This window comes from Leptinotarsa decemlineata, unplaced genomic scaffold, assembly GCF_025532065.1.
Source record: "Leptinotarsa decemlineata unplaced genomic scaffold, Ldec_3_MD MMD2_tig00026314_RagTag_RagTag, whole genome shotgun sequence".
NCBI lineage: Eukaryota > Metazoa > Arthropoda > Insecta > Coleoptera > Chrysomelidae > Leptinotarsa > Leptinotarsa decemlineata.
Genome location: NW_027412684.1, coordinates 6,769,992 through 6,791,490, shown reverse-complemented (window position 1 = coordinate 6,791,490; position 21,499 = coordinate 6,769,992). Strand labels below are relative to the sequence as shown.

Genomic DNA, 21,499 nt, shown 5'->3' with positions numbered 1-21,499 from the left:
GCTCTCCTGGTCTCTTCCATTGAGACGATTGGACTTTGGTTTCGACGTCATAACCATATATCAATGATTGGTCACCAATTATGACCCTTTTGAGCAAATCTGGATTGCTTTTGACGTCATTCAACAATTCCTGGGCGATGATCATACGACGGTATTTTTATCAAAATTCAGCAATTATCTGTCAATTCAATTCAACAACGATATAAATAAAAACAACAATAAAAATTTATTGGCGCTCCGGAACGACTTCATTGATTCCAGTGGCGCATTTGCTTTTCCAGCTGCAGGAAAACACGGAAAAACCTGCAGCACCATATCATCTGAAGATCTTGATCTAACAATGTCCACTCTCTTATAAAACAAAATGTAGGGTGTCTCCAGAGGCTCCAATAGATTCAATGCATCGCTAGAACACTTCGTGACACGACTATCGTCAAACTTAAACCAGTCCATTTCGTCTTTGACCAAGGCGTAATAATGACCAAATTCAACGCCAGACTGGTTATTAGTCGTATCAGAAAAAGCTAGATGAAGTTCCAGAAATTCACATAAGTTTTCGCTACCTCTTGAACATTTACTACAAAGTAAACAAGGGAGGATTTTTCCAGCAAAAGATTTACAAACACAAGACGAGATGGACTGTACGGAATCATTCAATCCAGAGCGGTCAAGAATATTGATTCTGCTATTGTTTTGCTCACGAAGAGTATTCAACAAGAACCCCAACGAGTATCTAGTGGACTTCAAAGACTCCAGGAAATCGGTTGGAGGGAAAGATAATATATTCTTACGAAACTGCAGCTGCATCAACAGGTGTTTGAGTTTGATGAATAAGTAGGAAACATTCCCAATCTCGTTCATCGTTGAAACCTCGTTCTTGAAATTCTTCGTCAAGTTAATGCAAATTCTTAAATCCAGTGGCTACCGCAGTAGAAGACGAAACGCATTAAAAAACCTGTCAAAAAAACCCGAAAATAACTCTCCATCTGTGAAACTTCACACTTTTTGATCAATTTCAACAATGAAAGTAAAGGATAAATTTTTAAGAATCAGTCATTTTCTGCGTTTGAAGATGTTTCATCAAAATCCAGAAGGGAACCCGTTAAAATCTCAAATATATTTTAGATCGATATTGCACTGAATTTATATATCACATTCTCCGAACGTTTGTTATATATGAAAAAATGCAAGTCAGAACCCACACGTATAATTATCTATGCCTAACATTTATCAATTTGTCATTAAAACAGCAGTTATATCAGAATTGTCAGGTGCAAGGTGAACAACTTCAATAGAAAAGAATTATCAATAATTTCTGTACATTGTTTCTGTTTCAGTTGTGACTAATTTTGAATTCCGAACATTTTTATGTTTTATGAAAAATCTGAGAATTTAAAAAAGATCAATAATAGTACTAATAATAATAGTAAGAATAATAAGAAGAAGATCAAGATTCATGAAAGCACCTGTCCATTGCTTAATTCAGGTCGAGTGGACTGAAGTCGGAAACTAGCCTGCCAGGATAGTGATTGAGCTGTTTACCTACTAGAACTGAATAGTCACTTAACTTAACTAACTACTGTCTCGTTTGTCTAGGCACGCGCTGCCCTTGAAATTACTAATAAATGTAATGTGTACATTTCAAAACTTCCGTAGAAGAATCAAGTGAAGTATAAAAGCTCTTAAAAAAATAATTCTCCTCTCTGTGACACATTGTGTTCGCAGGCCGTAGTGATACGGCCCAGGCCGGATGCGACCCTGCTCAGGGTACATGATTCTCGGACCCAATGATAATTACACACACGGTGTGGGGAGTGACCAGTAGTTGATGATGCTGGTGCACCCTCTCAAATATATCAGGGATTCGGAAAACGGGCTTAACCTTCGGTAGAAAATAAGAAAATATAACTCTGAATTGGCACAATTGGTAATGTGCTGAAATCACAGTCCCAAAAAGGAACTTTGTTGTGAGTGAACCTATTTGGATTGAAAGTAATGAATGCCATCAAAAAGTAAATTAAGTAATAACAATAGATGAATTAAATTGAAGCAGTGGAACAAAACTGTGAAAACATATTATACGATTGTCACCAAGAACTATTTCTTTAATTGACAAGCCGTCACACGTCAAAATGCTTTATTTTTCATTTACAAGGCATATTCATAAGAATATTGAATGAATTCTTCTATAATTTCATTACTTATTTGATAATAATAATAATAGTGATAAATTGTGTACGAAGAATATAATAAAAAATGAAGTCAGTTTCCAAAATGTAAATAGACAAATAATTATAATAATGTAATGTGTTATGATTACTGTTTACTGAGTAGATATTTTTCATTCAATTTTTGCGACAATAGTTTATCTGTCATCCTGACAGCATTATATGGCTGTTACAGCATGACAGGTGGAAAATCTTTTGAAGATTAAACTGTTGTGACCAAAATTGTACATAATATATAGTTCTCTAAAATTTCGAAGAATTATCAGACTCTATTTTAAGAAATTTTTAGTTTGTACGGAAAAAACATTGCACCTCCGATAGCTTCATGAATTTGCATCAATACACAGGGTTTTCCTTTCGAAATAATGAACTTTCTGTCACTTCGTCAAGCAAACCAATAAACTGTATTTTTTACCATCCTGTATTGAATTAACGGAGATTACGCTGGAGTGTGGGAAGCTTCCAAGTATCATCTAACTTCAAACCAAAAGTTGTTACCATTAAATTTCTTAACTCGATTAACTCAAATATATCAGCATTTTCAGAGGTCATGATTTACGAAGAAAACAATTTAAATTAAATAGGATAGGTATAGGGGAATAATAAGAAGTGTTAACGGGTAATTGTGGTATATTCCAAAAATATTATTACATAAAGGATGTTCCATTTGAAAAATGAAAGATACTACTTTCTAATGAAATTGGCAACACCGCATTTTCGAAAATATTTCAGTTGTATAGAGAACGTCAGAATATACTCTTCATTAAATATTCAAAGTGATTCGGTATCTGGTTGACCAGAAACGTCTAATGTGCCATCCAGCAAGAATCAGCCTATATGTAAACCTCAATCTTGATTCATTCCGTCCAGTGGTTGTGGAATTGGCCGCAGTGGTAGTGCGCCCGACTCACGATCTTAAGGCGTGGGTTCGATTCCTGCTTCGACCAGATATTTTTCTCGAGAGAATTTATTTGGTTGAAGCTGGGATGATTCTGCAACCGTGTTGGGAATCACACGTTAAAAGGTAAGACCTCGTTAGTCCTTAGCTCGCACAAGTTTCTCAACTTCTGAGAGTTGTCTTCGTATGGGGGCGACAGCTGAATAATTAAAAAACAGATTTAAACAGATTGGTAAAAACCATATGAAGAACCGTTCGGTAGTTTTTGAGTTCATCGCATTCAGACATACATAATATGTAGTTATATTTTTGTGTCATGAATTTTATGAATTGAGTTACTCACAACTTTTCAATTAGTAATTCCTATAAAATGTTTTTGACCTGCTGGGTACCATCATCTTATTTATATTTTGAAAGAAGTTGTTTTTGCTTTTTCTCATCACATTTCTATGACCCACACAGACACGCCTTTCTCAGAAGTTGCTTTCGAAAATTGTGCATCGTATGTGCCGTTTTTGTTCTTCCGAACCCATTTCAAAATAAGCATTACTGAAAAACCCTTGTCATATCCAAAACAGTAATACTCTCGAATGTTATAATCTATATAAAAAACATTCAACATTGGATCCCATTTTTGTCGTTAGGTAATAATACACTTCGGCCATACAGTCTAAAAGGAATATTTTTTATTCTGATGAAAAAAATATATATTTTTTGCCTGGGATTATACTACTAATTTATAAATTATTTTCACATACTTCTATCACATTCGTAGTTTCGAAATAAATATCTGAAAGTTCAAATGTCAGTTCTAAGGCTCCAGTTTTAGGCGAATGATTTTGCCGATGCATGAAACTCACCTACACCTACACCTCCAGTGAATGCACTGGAGCGTAGAAATAACTTCGACTTTTTGTGATTCAAATCAATAAATGTGGTTTATTACACATGAATACCTACAACATTACATAAAAAGGAAATTTATTACTAGTCCTGAATATCACAAGTTCAAAGTAAGAAAAAATACTATTAACCGATCGAAATAATGAATAAGAATCACATTCCTAAGAACCAGATACGAGAGTTGAGGAGCTGAATCCACATTCAATTTAAGAACTGTCCCATCATATGATATTTTGAAACATTCTTATTCAAAGTTTTACACCATATCTCAGGTTGTATTTTATCATGAACAATTTTTTCTCACACAAAACAGCCGAACAGAGAGATATCACAATGCTTAGTGATGAGTAGTAGAAAGAACTCTTAGTTACATAATAATAATAATAAATTTATTGCCATAAAAATAACAAGAAAACGAACAAAAAACACTTTGTATTTGATGTGCAAATGGATTTTTCTTCAGATCGCGAATTTGCATTCGCGATCTGAAGAAAAATCAAAGGGAGGCAGCTCAGGTAATAAGACCAAAACAGGTAGTCGAGCAAACACAGGTAGTGGCAGCAACACAGGTAAAGGGAAACATCCATCCTTATAAATTGAGACACAGAGTTCGAATTAATCAGTCTAGTTGAAAAAAACCAGACATCACCAGAAGATGGCAAATGAGACTTTGCCGAAACGTTGTGAAAATAATCCTTATGGGGAGAAAATACACAGAACACGGAGCGAAACCCGAGAAAACAGCTCATCATACTTTATCCTTGAGAATCTTCGAGTTAACATATATATATATATATATATATATATATATATATATATATATATATATATATATATATATATATCATTATCAATATTTTAATATTGGAATAAAAACATGTGTGATATGTTCATTTATTTCGGGACACTACACCGAATTCCTTTAGCAATCGACGTACCTCAATCAAATTTTTCAAGAAATAAAACGACGTGGTTCCACATATTGATAAATAGAAGTCATTTGAAGACATATTTCCATTAGTGTCTTGACGTTTTTCCGTTTCCATATCACGATATACTTGTTGAAGTATGCTCTAAGGATGAAAAAGAAGATAATGAAGTTGATCATCTAGCGATTATTATCATTTTATTCAAAATCATTTTATAGGCACTAATACGTTGCACCAAAAGACTTGACGGTGTCTTCGTTGTTGATTCCACAGAACATTGAAAAGTCTACCACTAACAAAGTAATGAACTTCACGGATGAAAGCACAAATGATTCCAAAACCTTCGATAAACTTTTTTACATATTCCGGTGACAACGTGAACCAATATTGATGGGTGTTGTCTGTCCCTGATTTTAATGATTTGGAGTGTGAACTGTTTGAGAATGACAATTTCTTGCAAGTAATGAAGGTCGGGAAATGACTATATAAACTGGGGTGAATGCTACTCGAATTACATTGTTCAGTTGTACTCAACAAGATCTCAACTATGAACGCCTTGGTAAGATTTTTTCCGACATTTCCATATATGGAGCATAATTAATCTATTGATATCAGATAAATGATAATCATTATACAGCTATTCTGTAGAATAATGAAAGTAATGATTTTTTGAAATTATATAGGAAAAGCTACATTTTCTAGGTCTCGTTCAATTATTTATGTAAATCTGTTTTTATGTGTTTTGGTGTGATGGATAATGCAGGAATGAAGTTTGAACTGTCGCAAAAATATCGACAGAATTTGTGGAGTTTCTCAAGAAGTATACTATATTTACTCTTCATTATTTATGCATCTGATATCACTGAACCTGAACAGGTTAATGGTTATCTTCTTGCTTTCATGAGTTGATTATTTTCTCTTATTTCATAGATTTGATTTCATTTAGATTTGAAAAATATCTATCTTTCCAATATTTCCAATCTCAACTTATTGGCGAATAGATATTAAACTAACTTCAGAAGGTTTTAGGAAAACAATTGTAACTAAATATTATTTCACACATCAGATCAGTTTCAACTCCGAAATCATCTAATTACTGAGAGATAAGCTACTATATGATTTTGCTAATACTCGATATGGATTATAACTTTTCTAGTTACTTTCATGAAGGCTAATGGAGAATTTTCTGGACCAGTTACTTTTTTATTACCTATGGTATTACTATGATCGATTAAAAATAAAACTACCATAAACTTGGTTGCGTACATTACAGTAGCTTCATAAGGCAATCAACCCCTTAGGGTAATTGTCCATTTGTACAGTAGTATTTGAGTGTCAATCATAATAATATTTCCACGTGAGTATAGAGTGTCTCTAATTTATAATAATTTTGGAAACAATTGGATAATAATGGAATCTAAGATATACACATGTTGTTAGGAAAGAAAGTTTTCAGCATCCAAAGAAAAGCAGGAAGCAATTAATTTAAAAATCAACCCTATACAAAGATATGTAGATCCTGTAAAGAAGTAACTTTCAGACACAAACTGGAAGAAAAACCTCTCGAAACAGCTATTTTCATAGAAATATTGAATTACACGAAACAAAAAAACTTTCGAATCGAATACTTTCATCTAACGCTGGATTATACGAAAAAAATTTTTTTCTATTCCGTTTGTAATCAAGTATTCAAAATATTCGTAATGAAAACGAATCAGATATCATTTACTGGATTCCTACAGAATATAATCATTGGAGGAAGTAAAATTTCACTTACGGAGTAGGAGAATGAATGAAACAGTTGAACTTTTATTGATTTTTCTCCGCTCAGAATCGATCATAAAATGTGATTTCTCTTGAGGTAGCATGCTAGTATAAATGTCACAAATTGTATTACATACATATGTTACGTTAGCAAAATTTTGATGAACTAGAAATAACTTTTGTTGGCTATGAATTTCTTTTATTTTTCCATCCCCAAAGAGCAGTTTTATCTTAATTAGTGATACCAAACAATGATTAAACTTTGATTTTTTTTTATATGGTATCTTAATATGGTTTCTTCTACTCAGCTAGTAGTAAGGCTTTTTGATCAATGAGGATTTTTCTTATATACCTGTCAAGTCAAACCTCACTGTCTAAATATGTACTTCAAACTTCAACAACCAGTGGAATACTGACAAGCATGCAAATTACTGAAGTAACAGTGATAGTAAAAAAATTGAGACTAGAAAAAGTTGTAAAGTCAGTAAAACATAAAACATCTCAAGTATAAACCTCAATCACTAACGAATTCAGCATTGTGGTTCAAAATGTTAATTTGGTATATTTCTTGTCAAGAAAAGTCAGAAGACGTCGAGGAAAGACAAGACGAAACAAGAGAATACCTTCTCTCTTCGAAAGAAACGTTATTCTTATCAAGGCGAGACACGAATTTTTTCCCAGATAATCGAGAAAAAAAAAAGACAAAATCTTTGTTTCTAGAGAAAAGCAAACCGATTTAATAATTACATGTACTTTCAAACCAGCTGATTTTTATCATCCAACATGTTCCAAGATAATTCTATTTTGTTGTTTTTTCATGATCTGTCTGTCGGTGCAAAAAAACTGATTTTTTTCGGTAACCAGTTGTCGCCCCCTACGAACGACAACCTTCAAAAGACGAAACTTGTGCGAGCTACGGATTAACGAGGTTTGAAATTATCACTTTGATTCATGAAATAGCCTTTTTGTCTCTCAAGAAATACAATAATTGAAATTAATGTAAATCAATAACTTCAAATAACGAGCAGAAACAAATATACAATGTGAACAAAATAAGTAGGACCAACATGGGAAAATCGGAAACCGTGAGAGGTACAAATTCAGTTGAATTGGGAAAAGTTGACTATTTTAGAGATTATAAAAATGAAGTTTTGAAATTCACTACGATGTACTGATGATACATAAAAAATGTAGAATAACCTCTGAAATGGGTAACTGTTTCCTTATTTAACAGACTTTGTATCTCTCACACTTTTCCACGCTTGCTGTCCTCATCTTGCACACAAGGTATAACAAAATATAGCTTCTCCATTGATTCCATATCTTTCCATTATCCAGATTATTTCGAAATAATCGCAATATTTGAATATAATTGTTTTTGATATTCAAGAATGATTGTTATTTTTATGACATACTTTCATAAATATTTACCTTGCATTCCAAAAATTGTCAATTATTATCAGTTCCTCGCAGGAGCAAAGCAAATTGAATCGACTGAATCACAAATCATTCGTCACTCACTGAATAAATTCAAAGGTAACTTTCAATATCAAACACGTACATCATAAAAATATTCAGAATGTTTTCCAGGAGATAATCTGAAGTTATCACAAATATTTTGAACTGACATTTCCGCTTATTATTTATGTTTGTCACTTCATTGTAACTAACGTGTTATCAATTCTTTTAATCCATCAACTGCAACTTCTACGAACGATTTAGAGAACAATTATTGTTTTAATATATAGTGTAGTTCAATATTTCTTTAATGAAATATGCATTTACCAAAATATATTCCAGTAAAATCACACGACAGAAATAAATTTAATCTAAGCGAAACATATCCATTGGTATCAATTAGTATTCAGTGAATTAGTAGAATTCCGTGCTAGAAATCGCCCATTAAAAGATAAAACATCGTTAATCCTTAGCTTTTTTCGAGAAAAACACACAAGCACTACAGAAAAATCCTTAAGGCTCTCTGAGAGCGGTATCTATGCCAAAGTAGTGATTCACGTTTTATTTGAATCGCTGGAGATTGGATACATTTGGAAAAATGTATCCAATCATTCCACATAAACACAGTTCTCCAAATGAAAGAGTTCTTGAACAGTGAAGTTCGAGGTGTTCTGAATTGAACCTCAAAACAATGAGCAGTCACAGTCCATCGCGTATTTCTGATATGTACCGCTCTTGGTGGCATCAAATGTGCCAAGTCACGTCAACACCTCCCGTGAAAGTATCTATAAAAGTTTCACTTTTGAGGGCTGTCGCTCCTAAGGAAGTAACAGCTAGCTGATGGAAAAACACATTTTAAGAATCAAATTTCTCGGAGAGGATACATCTATAATTTTTTTCATTACATTTGATACACACATTAAGATAAAATATCCTCAGGCAAGTGGCAGAGAAAAATTTGTGTTCTATCTCAAAGTTTCATCAACGTTATTTTCATTCACAACTTTACGAAATTACTATTTTGTTATTTTTGTGCTCTTCCTATCAATATTGATTGTGTAGTTGATTATAGGGCTGAAGTATATTAGTATATATAGAGGATATGAGAAAAAAAACTATGAGCACACCAAAGCGCATAAGAAAAACTGAATTCGGAGTATCCTCAATCCGTAATTGTCCCATTTCATATTCTTCTAAAATATTAGGGAAAAAAGATATCCTATTCGAAATCTCAAGTTTCATATTGAATGAAATGACTTTTGTTAATTCCAAACAGAATTTTGATTCATAATGTTTTGTAGATCCTCGCTTTCTTCGCCACCTTGGCAGTAGCAACCGCCGCTCCTTCTGGTTGGGGCTTAGGTTGGGGAGGACATGGAGTCCTTGCTGGACCAGCAGCTCTTGGAGCTGTAGTAGCAGGCCCTGTAGCCCATGGAGCAGCTGTAGTGGGACCAGTGGTTCCTGGAGCGGCTGTTGTAGGACCCCATGCTGGTGGTGCTGCCGTAGTAGGACCCGTTCAAGGTGCATCCTCTATTGTAGGACCTTCTGCTGGCCCCTCTGCTGTTGTTGGACCCGTTAACCACGGTGCTGCTGTTGTTGGACCCACCAACCATGGAGCTGTGATCACTCCCGCTGTAGCTGCTCCTGCTGTTGTTGCTGGTCCAGCTGTTGGTCTCGGTAAGTATAATTTCCATACTCTTTCCATATCATCAGACGGAAATTCTGCTCACATAATATATAGCAAAAATAAAAACCATGATTTTTGTAGAATTTTATTAGTTATTATCATGTTCCTACGTAATTTCATTGCAACTGTCACCAGATATATCTTCTAGTCAATATGTTCAGTATAGCAGACAAGTTCATATAATTTTCGTTAATGTCTAATGAGTCTAATGGTACAATATAAATCATTATTTTTACTGATGTATTTAAATACTCAACGAAAGTTTCCTTTTTTTATGTGAACCTTTTATCAGCCTCAAACCTATCCAATTATTTGGTTTCTATTTCTGATGCCAACGAAGCTGCTATCGTATTTTTTCTCAACAGTGTATATTTTGGAAACAGAATAATCATTTTTCTTAGCTTTGCAATTTTGTTTCAATAAAATTCAATAAACGGAAACAATAGACGGAAACAATTTCCATCGAATTAAACTGAAAATGTTTTTTCATTCTTAGGCGAGACATTCTTTTGAAACCAGTGCAATTTCTCAACAACCCAACGATGGTAATACAGAAGTTTTTTATTTGTGAATGGGACCGATTGCTCCGATGTTTTACAAAACTTGTTTTCACCCGCAACGCACAACGACAGTTACAGTTAGATCTGTTGAAATTGGAAGAGAGGAAGAACCTGAACTGTTTACTTCGAAAGATTCATTTACTCATATATTCGAAATTATGAAGTAGATACAAATCAGGAATTGAAATCTCACGAATAGATACCAATGTTCTATACTAACAACATTAGACTGGATTGAAAAAATGTGTGAAATGAAAGTTTTTCTGTATGTTCGTCATGATTTTCCATGTCTCATGAGATAGATCCATACGATTACTATGAAGAGTGTCGTTGTTATCTGTTTGATGAGATTGGCATAATATATCTTGTTTGAATTTTTAATGTCGTATCTTTCATTGAGAGCCTTTTTATAATCCGTCTAATGGAATAATTGAATATAAAAAACATTAACAAAAGATCATATATTGAAAATATAACTGAGGAACATTTTATTCTGATAAAACTCATGTACATCATGCAGGCATTCCTGAGAAAAACTTTCATTTAATGTATCTTGTCAGTCGTCTATTTTTGGTTGTAGGAAACGATGGTTCCTATTCATAAGATAGCGATACTTAATTTATGCTCATTATATATTTTCGACGATATAACGAAATCAAAATCAAATGTCGTTGATTCATATCCTTCATTTTTTCCAGTTTATACACTTATAACTATTGTTATGGATTCATTTGTTCGTTTAGTACCTGAAGATGATAATTTATTTCGTGAAACGTCGACAAATTAAACTTCGAGTTTTCTTCAGAAATCGATTCCATTTCGTACTGAAGGAGCTTCTGTATTCTATTGACAGATACTCCAGGAGCTGAGTACTTCTTCAAATAACTTTTCTTCTTTTCTGATCCTATAATTTATTTTCCAGGTGTTGGTGCTCTCGGTCTTGGTGCCGGTGTTTGGGGAGGACATGGTGGATGGGCTGCAGGTCATGGTGGATGGGGAGGTCATTGGTAAACACTGAACAGCAATATTGTCGACTTGTAAATATTTCAGTAATATTTTAGTCTGCATAGAACCTATAGAGCATTGACTCTAAGGGTTTTTCTTACTACAAGTATTGCTGAAAATTTTTACATTTTTGGAACATAACGAAACTCGCCTCAGATTTATTGTAAATTCTGTATAGTCTGTTATTTATTTGCAATATTTGCTCAATAAAGAGTCTATGTATTCTCATATGTGTTTGTGAATCAGTATTAGTATATTGTCACATTGAAGTTGGAAAAAATCGCAGCATTGGAACATGAATACATGTATATTAACACCATTCTGCTGAAGGTTTCTAGGTTTTAATTTCTAAACTTGATGGTGATAAATTCCTTACTGCAAAAACATTATCTGTTCTCCAAGATTGAAAAAATAAAAGACAAGGAATTGCAGTTAACAGATTGCTAGAATATTTTCTGTTTTTTTCACAAATAACACAAGGTTTCTTCAAATTCCGTATTTCCAAGTGAATACGATCATTTTAAAATGATTCTCTGTTGAAACAAAAGAATGTGTATATGAATAAAAATAGGAGGTTTCTATCAAATAACGCTGTGAAGTCAGTTGAAGTTTCGAAATGAAATTGAATATTGCAAGTTCAATTTTTTTGACAGAAAATTACTAGCAAACATCAGTATTTAGTGCCAAGCGCAATGATTCCCCTAAAAAAAGATGAGTTCTCAGATTATTACTCAATGAATGCATAGAATGCTTTTTGGCTTTCTACTCCTACATTTTTATACAAAAAAATGGAAAACGAAGCAATTAAGTTCAACATAAACTATGTAGATCATGTATAAATGTTAATTTCAGATACAAACTGGAAGAAATCTCTCCAAAATAACTACTTCCACAAAAATTTTAAATGAACGAAAAAAACTTTCATATGAACATTGAATTACATAAAAATTACTTTAACCTATTCACTTTGTACTCCAAACAATTGTTATTTAATTGAATCAACTATCATTCATAGGAAGGCTACACAATATAATATGAAAAAGTTACGATATAAAATTTTACTTACATGAAACACTATCATCCTCGAAAGAACTTTTTTTTTCGTATATCAATGTTCATGTGAAATTAGTTGTTTCGGGAGGGCTTTTTTCTTACAGTTTGTATCTGAAAGTAACTTTCTATGCATTATCTACACATGTTTAGAAAGAAAGTATTTCAAATCTAATTGTTTTCTTCTTTCCTTCGGAGGTTTCCGATATGGCGGAATTTGAAGTTTCGAAATTAGACTGTCTTATTACGTCATCAGCAACGTTTGAGACAAAATCACAAGATGATACGGAAGAGTCAAATATACTAATGTTATGATGACAGAACGGTTACTTGATTCAATCCCAGCCATATGAATCTTGATTGAATTGAGAGGGCTACATTTTTCAGGAGATATTTTAAACATTTTGACTTTCTACTTATCTATTTTTTTACACAAAAATGTAGAAATTTCCGAAGAGTGGAAAAAAGCGATAAAGTTTCGTGAGGCTTTTTCTTTCAGATTGTATCTGAGAGTAATTTCTATACATCTTTGAGTGAAGAGTTAATTTCTAATCCAATTGCTTTATTCCTTCTTTCAGAAGTTTCCTACATTTTTAATGAAAATAGAGAACCAGAAACTATAACCCTTTCAATTATTCAATTTCATTAATACCTCAATAAAAAATATGCATGGGGCATGAATATATCTGGAAACTATATGGATTTTTTTACTGTCTACTAAAAAGAATCACTTTTTATCGATATTTAAACATCATATCAAAACTATTTTTTTTTGAGCTCATTCCTCTTTTAAGAACATTCTGAAAGATGAAGGATGAATCTCTGAAAGGTAATTGAGGAAGAAGCAAATTTTTGAGCGAAGGTAGAGGTGACAAAAAAGATGTTGTCCTTCAAGTAATAATAATAATAATGTCTATTCAGATTCAAATCACAAAAAGAAATAACTAAAGTAATACATACAGTTGAATATACATCGTAGAAACCACAGAAGCATCAGATGTTGCTTGTATGTGTTGAAAAGGAGATCCAAAGGAAAAAAATAAATATATGATAAATATTAAAATATGAGTATGAATTACATAAAAGGGATTTGCGTATGAGAATAAACTACTTAATATATGGAATATAAGTATATATATATATATATATATATAAAAAGTTGTCAGTTTTGACATAAAATATTATTTAAATACGAAATCATACAAACATAAAACTAAATTGACAATGAACCTTTTTCGTGAAGTACGAAAAATCACTCACTAGCAGCGCTAGTAGTTCGGTAGGGACAAACACTGCCTCCTCATATAAACATATGGTAAAGTACAATTTTAAAAGAATGTTTTCAACAGAAGAAAATGTTCCTAGATCAAAACTAAAATTTGTAACTGTGAAGAATAACAATGTTGTAACATTAAAACTTTGGCTTGCATGCCGTAATTCAAAAGTAACTGGAAAAAAAAGTTAATTAATAGACAGGTTAGTATACAGACTATATTAAAAGAGTAGCGGTAGATTCAAAATGTAATGAAAGAAATTTAAAATAATTATGAATTTCAAAATATGAATCAAATATAGATGGTAAGGAAATAAATTTAATTAAATATAATAAATGAATATAATTCAATAAACGATTGAAATTATATCTCATTCTAATCAATGGTAATTGACTATGAAAAATTTACTATTCATTTCATGTTTAGAGTATACATATGAATATTTTTTTTGCACTGTTGAATCCACTCTACTCGAAGCATGTATCCATTTCTTACATCTAACCTCATTATTATGAGGTTTTATAAATGGTATAAAAACACGTTTTCTTTTGGATATCGATTATCCGACGTACAATTCGCAAAACAGCAATGCTTTGTTGGCATTATACTAGCACAAAATAATTTTTTATATCAGATTTATATTTTTAAATAATAAATTGATATTACGTAAATAACACTGTTTTACATGTGAATAGTTTATTGTTTGTCCCTACTACTAGTGCTGTCTCTCGTGACACGTTTGCTGTACTATTCTCAGGAAAAAGCTCATCAAGTATAAAATCACAATTGTAAAATACGCGTACTAGTAATAATATATAAAAACATGTTGAAATCAATATGGATATTGTTGAAAATAGATGAGATATATATTAATAAAGCGATAGTTATATATATGAACAGATATGTATAACAGAATTGTAAGTGGACAATATAGCAAAGGTACCTACGTATGTTTTTTTCCCATCTACTCAAATAGACGTAAAAGTTCAAGTCTCTGACTTTGAAGAATATGCTCTATCAACTCTTTTTTGAAGCGATTGATAATTAAGATACATTTTATATTTTCAGGAATTCGGTTGTAGAGTTCAGGGGCAAAGTAAATAAATGATCTTTGAGTAACGACCCTGACCATTAGGGGTATAGTATACTGATCTCTAATGGCGGATGTGGTACTGATGTAAAGGAAGCGATGCCGTATGTCTATTTGTATGATATTTAGTGCTAGAGCATAAAAAATACAACTGTCGTATGTCTAACAGACGAGTTTCGATGTATAATCTATCACAGGGACATCTACCATTTTTAGAGAATATTAATTTAAGAAAACGCCTTTGCATGATTTCAATTTGAGAAATATGACTATTTAATGCCCCTCTCCAAACTACTATTCCATAGCAGATATGACTTTCCACAAACGAGTAGTATACAGTTTTGAGATATTTTAGAGGTAGGAGTTCTTTAAGTTCCCTAAATTTGAATAGAATGGTCCTCTATTTATTGACGGTATATTTAATATGGAGGTCCCATTTCAAATTGGTGTCTAGAATTATTCCTATGTACTTTATTTTCTTTCCAGGAAAGATGTGGAATGGTGTATCAGATTTTATTGTTGATTGATCGAACGGGAGTGAATCCAGAAGGAAATATGCAATTCTGTTCAAGGAAACTTCAATAGCAGAAGAAGAGAAACAAGTGTATTACACAAAGAGAAAAAAATAATAAAGGCCTTTTTAAAACTCTCCACTGTTATATCAAAGTACCCTTCAATGCTACCCTCGCGGTTTGTAGTAAAAGTCGGATAAATCCATATACATTATCTGAAGTATTCACATTTCTAGAACGAATACGGAAGTACACGTTTCATGAAACTAAAGAATTCAAGACGAAAATTTACAGAAGGCGTGCTCAAAAATAGTAGAGTCTAGTTTCATAATGCAAAAGTATGGAATTCATAGTTGTGATTGTTGATAAATGCGAGTATACTTTGAATTCGGTCAAAATACTTTCAGTTGGTGAAATTACTAATTCAGTAAAATGTTTTATGTACACATGTTCAATAAAGACATGTGATCTGTTTCTTCAGCAACTACTAATATTATTTTATACCTCACTAAAAGATCACAATGCAGTATAGCATGGTTAGGAATTAAAATGTACAAATTTTAACCCAATCCTATTCTGGGAATAAATAAGCTACCTCTCAACACCAACAAATGCAATGTATAATGACGAATAGCAGAACATGAGAGGGTCTTTTCTAGAACGAAAATATTTCAAGATCATTTTTCGAGGTAATCTGAAGTTTGACGAACAGAAATTTCAAAATGACATACGAATTTTCTGATCGATAGTGCATTAAACGCTCAGTCTTTCCTCTATGCCAAAATTTTATTTTACATAGGATTTTTTAAAACAGTGTAGTTTATTTTACATAAGATTCAAAACAGTGTAGTTTATGAACGATCTTTGAAATCAAATTCCATAATAACACCGATAGTGAGAGATATTATTGTTTGAAGTGTTATTGAGTTGCATCCCTGAAGGATCATCCATTATAGTACTTTCCCCACTACCATACTTCTCTCAGAGGTCGAACACTTTTCATGAAAGTATATAGAGAAGGAAAAAATTTAACGAACATTTATGTAATAAACCCATCAGCCCAAGTATGTTGGGGGGTCAATATCTAATGTACTTTTCACGTTCTAAACCAATCAGCCTTCAAGTTTGTTTGGGAATCAATATCTACCAGCCTTCGGGTATATTGGGGATCAATATCTAACGTACTTTCCATGAACGAAACCCACTAACCTTCAGGGTAAGTTGGGGGGTCAATAACTAAAGTACTTCTCATGTTCTGAACCCATCAGCTTCCAGATTTGTTGAGGGCCAATAATTAAGACACCTTCCATGTTCCAAACCCACCAGCTTCTAGATATGTTGAGGGATCAATATCTGAAGAGATGAGTACAACTTTCTGGTCCGAAGTTTCTATTTTGCCAAAATTATTGCAATTTGACACCCAATTACTTACTCAATGTGTTTTAACATTATCACGTCGGGGTTTGAAACATTTACTTTCTCAGAAAAAATGTCACGCGTTACATGCTATCTACTACTCTGCGGGAAGCGGTTTGAATTGGTTTCAAATCGTAGTTAATTATATTAATTTTAAAAAGAATATCTCAGAAAGTTTAGTCCATAGATACACCGTTCTCCAAATGGATGAGTTCCCAAAAAGTGTAGTTTGAGTGTGTTGAGTTGACTTCGAAGCGATAGGTATGGACAGAAATCACCTGACCATGGTGTGGTACGATCAGTAATAGTCGTGACCCAACTAACGAGGGTGACACTACCACCATGACGAGGCAAGATATCATCGTATCGCAGAAGGAGGATCCAGTCTTGAAAACTGTACGAGAATAGATTGACAAAGTAGACAGGCATAAAAGGCAAGAGATCTCCAAGCACGGCCAACAAAAAGAGTTACTGGCTCCAATGGGACTCCATATGAATTCGAGATGACCTACTCACTCGAAAATGGAAAAGCCTGCATAGAAAAACCCACAAATTCCAGATGATCATTCCAAAGACGTGTAACCCGAAAATACTCGAAAAGCTACACGATGATCGTCCTGGACGGCATTTTGGAGTGAATAGAACTCTATCGAGAGTGCGTGAGAGGTACTATCGAGTCAATTGCCGTCGAGACGTGGAAGAGTGGTGTAAGCGCTGTGACCTGTGCTCTTCAAGGAAAGGTCCAAAGACAAGACAAAGAGGGAGGTTGAAGCAAAACCTCAGTGGGTACACTTTCGAAAGAATTGCAGTTGACATTCTGGGACCACTTCCTATGACTACATCCGGTAACAAGTACCTAATGGTTGTGAGGAACTATTTCTTCAAATGGCCTTACCCATCCAACAGGCTAAAACGATGGTAGAAGACCTGTTGCAGAACGTAGTTGCCAGACACGGAGTACCCCAAGAAATACACTCGGATCAGGGCCGCAACTTCGAATCGGATTTATGAAACGAAATAATAACTCTGTTGGGAATGAAGAAATGCTCTTCACCCACAGTCCGATGGAATGGTCGAGAGGCATAAACGCACCATGAAGAACTACCTTTCGATGTTTGTCTCCGGAAACCAAAGAAAATGGGATAAATTGGTTCCTCTTTTTCTGTTGGCATACAGGAGCTCCTAACATGACGCGACAGGTTACACACCATACATGTTGTTAACTGGTCAAGAACTAAAACTTTCGATAGATGTATTGTGTGGCAGCCCATCTGATGATTCTCAAGAGGTACCTATTTCAGAGTATGTGAATGACGTGAAAAAGAAACTGGTAATTGTACACAAATTTTCCAAATCCAAAGTAAAGCTTTCCAGCGACAGGATTAGATTTGTCAAAAAGTCGCTGCCGGTTAACATACATACATACATACAAACATACCTACATATATGTAAAATATATATGTCGCAAGTAGATGGCTCCGATCTATTAAGTAATTGAAGTAATAACCAGGTGAATCAACTGGTTTGATTAAATGGATTTATGGTCAGCTTTTTTGGTCAAATATCCGTATGTTTGGTTACTCGAGACGAAAGCTTTGTCCTTTTCTGCTGGTTCAAAATCAGCTCAATCGGAAGTCATAGAAATGTAATTTGGCTGTTTCAAAATTTTGCATAATCTGGATTTTATTCGTAAATAAAAACTAACGAATGTTGATTTTTTTCGATTTGATATATTTGACACTTCTTTTTATAAACGACACATAATTTAGAAATAGACTAAGCAAGAGAAATAATCATTAAATATAATCACTTCCAATGAATATAATAATCAATACTTCATCAAGCGTAATAATTACTTTATTTCGTGTTTTATCCTATTCTCAAAACGATGTTCCTTCGTATTCTGAATATACCTATTTCAACGATTGCAGAATAAAGAAATTCACGCATCGCGGCCCAAATCAATTCAACACGTTCAATCCACTTTTTCCATATCCCGGTGACTTAACATAAAGCAATATTGATGGGTGTTGGCCGTCCCTGATTCTAATGATCCGGAGTATGAACTATTTAAAAATGCCAATTCCTTGCCGAAGACGAAGGTCGGAAAATGACTATATAAACTAGGGTGAATGTTACTCGAATTACATTGTTCAGTTGTACTCAACAAGATCTCGACCATGAACGCCTTGGTAAGATTTTTTCCGCCATATCCTTATAGGGAAGATTTATTTATCTATTACCACTAGATCAACGATAACTATCATAAATATTTTCCGTGAAATGTTCAATGTTGCGTTTATGTGAACTACCCAAGAATTTACTTCTTCTTTGAAATGATAAATAATGCAGAAATATAATAAATAATGCGAATAATATGAATTCTACGAAACGGTCGTTATTTTTTGTGTCAAATGTTTATGAATATACAGAAACACCATGTCATTCAATAGTGCTGTGATCATTATTCATACAGCATAGTTATACCCCGTGAATCTACTTTTTTGTTTTCGAATTCAATTGACATTTTTGTAAATAATCAAAGTAAACAAATATATTTGGACTATACTCATTTTAAGTGCCAATAAGTTTATGAAATTTGCAATCATATAATGAAAAATAATATCACATCACCAAAAAAATTCACAATGTAACTACTTTTTACAAAAATAAGTAGTAAGTTACCCATCATTGTGGAAGTGGAGAATCAAAACTCAATAGTCAAATTCCAGATCACATTTTCAAAAATGACACTTAAGTTCATGCAAAATCTCTGAAGAACTCTGAGACGTGATAGGAAGGAGGCAGCAAAGGTTGCAAAAAAACGATTTTGTCTTATCCAATTTGCTCGAAAATTGGATAAGATACATATAGATACAGAAAAAACACAATACATTTTCACCTTTCATATCATCAACCTTCAAACAAACGTTATAGATACAATATTTCGCCTTTAAACTTTCTGGATTAATAAAGGAACATTTTAGAACGCATTTTTATTAATATTGTTTGAGAAATTTTCGAATTTAGTCTAAATTTTTTGATTCAGGAAATTCAAAATCCAGTACTCTCAGGAACGACTGACTCAATCAATCAGTTCATTTCTCAAATATTGAATGGATGATTTTTTGTAGATTATCGCTTTCTTCGCCTCCTTGGCAGTAGCAACGGCGGCTCCTTCTGGCTGGGGCTTAGGATGGGGAGGACATGGACTCCTTGCCGGACCAGCAGCCCTTGGGGCTGTAGTAGCTGGACCAGCAGCACATGGAGCAGCTGTAGTAGGCCCAGTAGTTCCCGGAGCTGCAGTAGTAGGTCCAGTAGCCGCTGGAGCCGCTGTGGTAGGACCCCACGCCGGACCAGCTGCTGTAGTTGGACCTGTTCAAGGACCATCTGCTATAGTAGGACCCGTTCAAGGTGCATCCGCTATTGTTGGACCTACTGCCGGCCCCTCTGCTGTTGTTGGACCCGTTAACCATGGTGCTGCTGTTGTTGGACCCACCAACCATGGAGCTGTCATCACACCCGCTGTAGCTGCCCCTGCTCTCGTTGCTGGACCTGCTGTTGGTCTTGGTGAGTCTCTTCGTCAGCTTCTCTAATAAATTGGATTACGTTAAGTGATAGATATTATCGCTTTCTTTAAATAATTTAACAATATACAGGGTACCAAGTAGAAGCATTGGGCTCTTAAAGTTTCTATACTCGAATTCCACATGATTTTTATGCCAAAAATAATGCCAAAAGTTGTATTTCAATCCACCAGTTATTTTTAACACCTCGTGCACCCCTTATATGTCTTTCTTAAAATAAGTGTGTGACTCGACTGTCAGAAATCGAACATTGATCAAATTCAAACTCATTTTTAGCAAACACCTCTGAATTAGGGACAAGATTTTGTTGAAAATCAATATCACGTTCTCCCAGTACATTACTTTGAGAACTGATAAAAAATAATTTTTATTGATCTATATTACCTACACCGTGGTATTTTGACTAGTCGAATTATAATGTGAGTGTGAACATTGAAAAATAAAATATGAATGAAAGACCCTATATAAAACTTTTTGGAAATAAAAAAATAATATTAAAAAATTGAGAAATATAAAATAAATATATATATATATATATATATATATATATATATATATATATATATATATATATCTATATATATATACATATATAAATATCCAGTTTGTACCTACATTTCTTAACCCCTGGTATTCAAATTCTGTGACTACATTGGCTTCAAGATGAGTTTTTACGGTTTTTTGAATTTTGTAACAGACGTATTTTTATCAAAACTGATAGTGAATTGAATATCATTTCCTTCAAAATTAAATATTCGATAATTTTTTTTCAGGTGCTCTTGGTCTTGGTGCAGGTGTTTGGGGAGGACATGGTGGATGGGCTGCAGGACACGGAGGATGGGCAGGTCATTGGTAAACACTGAACAAAAAATTGTCATCTCGTAAAAGTTTTGGTAACATTTCAGTTTGTATAAAACACATAGAGTAGTATCTCTAGGAGTTTTTCTTACCGAAAATGTTGCTGAAAATTTTTTACAATCTGACCTTCTACTACACCAATACCTACGTCAATGAGTTGTAAATTATGTATAGTCTGTTATTTATTTGCAATATTTGCTCAATAAAGAGTCTATGTATTCTAGTTGTTTTTAGTCGGTTTTTGAATCAATATCACAATCAATTTATATATATGAAATTT

General features: G+C 33.4%; 1 protein-coding gene across 1 annotated transcript; it reads left to right on the top strand.

Moving 5' to 3' along the window:
• The first annotated feature begins 5,357 nt into the window (after positions 1-5,357).
• Positions 5,358-21,442, top strand: LOC111510333 (uncharacterized). The gene is made up of 5 exons (XM_074181684.1): positions 5,358-5,517; positions 9,482-9,857; positions 11,350-11,435; positions 19,909-20,344; positions 21,135-21,442. The coding sequence occupies exons 1-5, from the start codon at positions 5,458-5,460 to the stop codon at positions 21,215-21,217; spliced, it is 1,041 nt and encodes a 346-aa protein (XP_074037785.1). The 5' UTR covers positions 5,358-5,457; the 3' UTR covers positions 21,218-21,442.
• Positions 21,443-21,499: the final 57 nt, after the last annotated feature.